Here is a 1,606-nt window from a genome sequence, read left to right as displayed (position 1 = left end):
CAGGAAGGGAAACTAGGGAAGGAAGGGCATAAAAAGTTGAAATGGAACGCGGCTACTGGCTTCAAAAAGACTTTCAGTGAACGATTAAATGTATAAAGTGAACGAGAGCGTTTTATTCACTTAAAAGAGTTCTTTTAAACCACCAATTCGTTCACGAATCTAACATCAGAAAGAGGAGACACAAGGACACAGATAGCATGCCGATGATTGTGAGGAGACTGTTTTTACGTTTTGGCTAATTGATGTTACTTTGTTAGCTGCCTGGTTGCTTACTAAATATCTGTTTAGCTGCACGATTTCGCGTTAACTAGCTATTTAGTGCACACACATTTTGTCCCTTTAGCCGTAAAACCAGTAGTGACAACGGCAGCTTGCTAATAATACCTTTCTAGGTGGCACATTCCAGTTCTGTTTAAAACTATAGCTTATGAGTCCCAACCTAGTTAGCTTGCTAGGTTAGATTTTTATGCGGGTCAAAGAAGAAAAGGGGGTTTCAGTTATCAAAACAATAAAAGTTTAATACAGTTTTTCCATTAGAATCTATCTATCTATCTATCTTTCATATCATTCGTTCATTTTTTAAAAACACGATTATTTACAGAAAATAATTTCAGTATAACAGTTTGTATACAAACAAACAAAATCAGGCATATTTAGAACAAGACTCGTTAGACTTGAAGGATCACAGTGCAATCCCAAAATACTAATCAATTGTAATTTTAAAGGGGTCATATGACGTTGCTAAAAAGAACATTATTTGGTGTAATGCAATGTGTTTATGCGGTTTAAGGTAAAACAAACTTTAGTAACTTTTTGTTTTATATATTTTAATAACTACAGGTCAGAATGAGTATGTTGTTTCATTTTTGCATAAATATATCTGTTATGCTGAATAACGATGGAACATTATCTCACCCATATTTTAACATTTTATTTCCACAAAAGTTATTTGAAACATTAAAGTAGACACTTGTTGCATTTAATGCAACAAGTTGCATTTAATATGCTGTCTGTCTGTGTGTGTGTTTGTATGTGTGTATATATATATATATATATCACTTTTGTAAATTGAATTTGGCCAAAATGGGACGTCTTGTCTTTGACCCATGCATGGATTTATATGCACATACATAATGTAGCTTAAGTACATTTTTTTTTGTAAAATGGGAAACAATTGTATTATAGTGACGAGAATGCATCTTGGATTATAGTTATTTCCCCTAACTGACACTTCCCTAACTGAATATTCTTGTCCATTCAGCACATCACAATTAAGCAGAAAGGACAGGAGCCTCGACCGCGACGTTGCCATGCAGACGCTACTTTATTCACATGCCCCTTCTGCACAACTGACGTGTGTAAGCCAAGACAGTACCATCAAATAATGACCCATTTAGCTGGGCATAAACTGAGAGCAGTTGAATATGGAGGTGAGTGTGTGAGCAAACAGTTTCTTTGGTAGTTAACGTATGTTATATAAACTAACAATAAAAACAATTTTTTTGCGTTTTTGGTTGCGTGTGGAAGTGTGTGTCGGAGCATAGTTTGTTTATAATAAGGTTGTAATATTTAACTGAAATGTTAGGAACTAAGTGTGAAAATCATT

At 34.4% G+C, this 1,606-nt stretch overlaps 1 protein-coding gene across 1 annotated transcript in view; it reads left to right on the top strand.

Annotated features, from left to right (window-relative positions):
• LOC107661005 (uncharacterized) overlaps positions 1 to 1,606 on the top strand; it is a 7,989-nt gene continuing 6,383 nt past the window's right edge. Inside the window, exons 1-2 of the mRNA XM_016450446.1 lie at positions 1 to 209; positions 1,262 to 1,430. Of these exons, the coding sequence (XP_016305932.1) occupies positions 198 to 209; positions 1,262 to 1,430 (181 nt within the window). The 5' untranslated portion in view covers positions 1 to 197. The remainder of the gene's footprint in view (positions 210 to 1,261; positions 1,431 to 1,606) is intronic.

Source organism: Sinocyclocheilus anshuiensis, unplaced genomic scaffold (genome assembly GCF_001515605.1).
Source record: "Sinocyclocheilus anshuiensis isolate Anshui unplaced genomic scaffold, SAMN03320099.WGS_v1.1 scaffold1036, whole genome shotgun sequence".
In the NCBI taxonomy this organism is placed as follows: domain Eukaryota; kingdom Metazoa; phylum Chordata; class Actinopteri; order Cypriniformes; family Cyprinidae; genus Sinocyclocheilus; species Sinocyclocheilus anshuiensis.
This window is presented reverse-complemented; position numbering and strand designations above follow the sequence as displayed.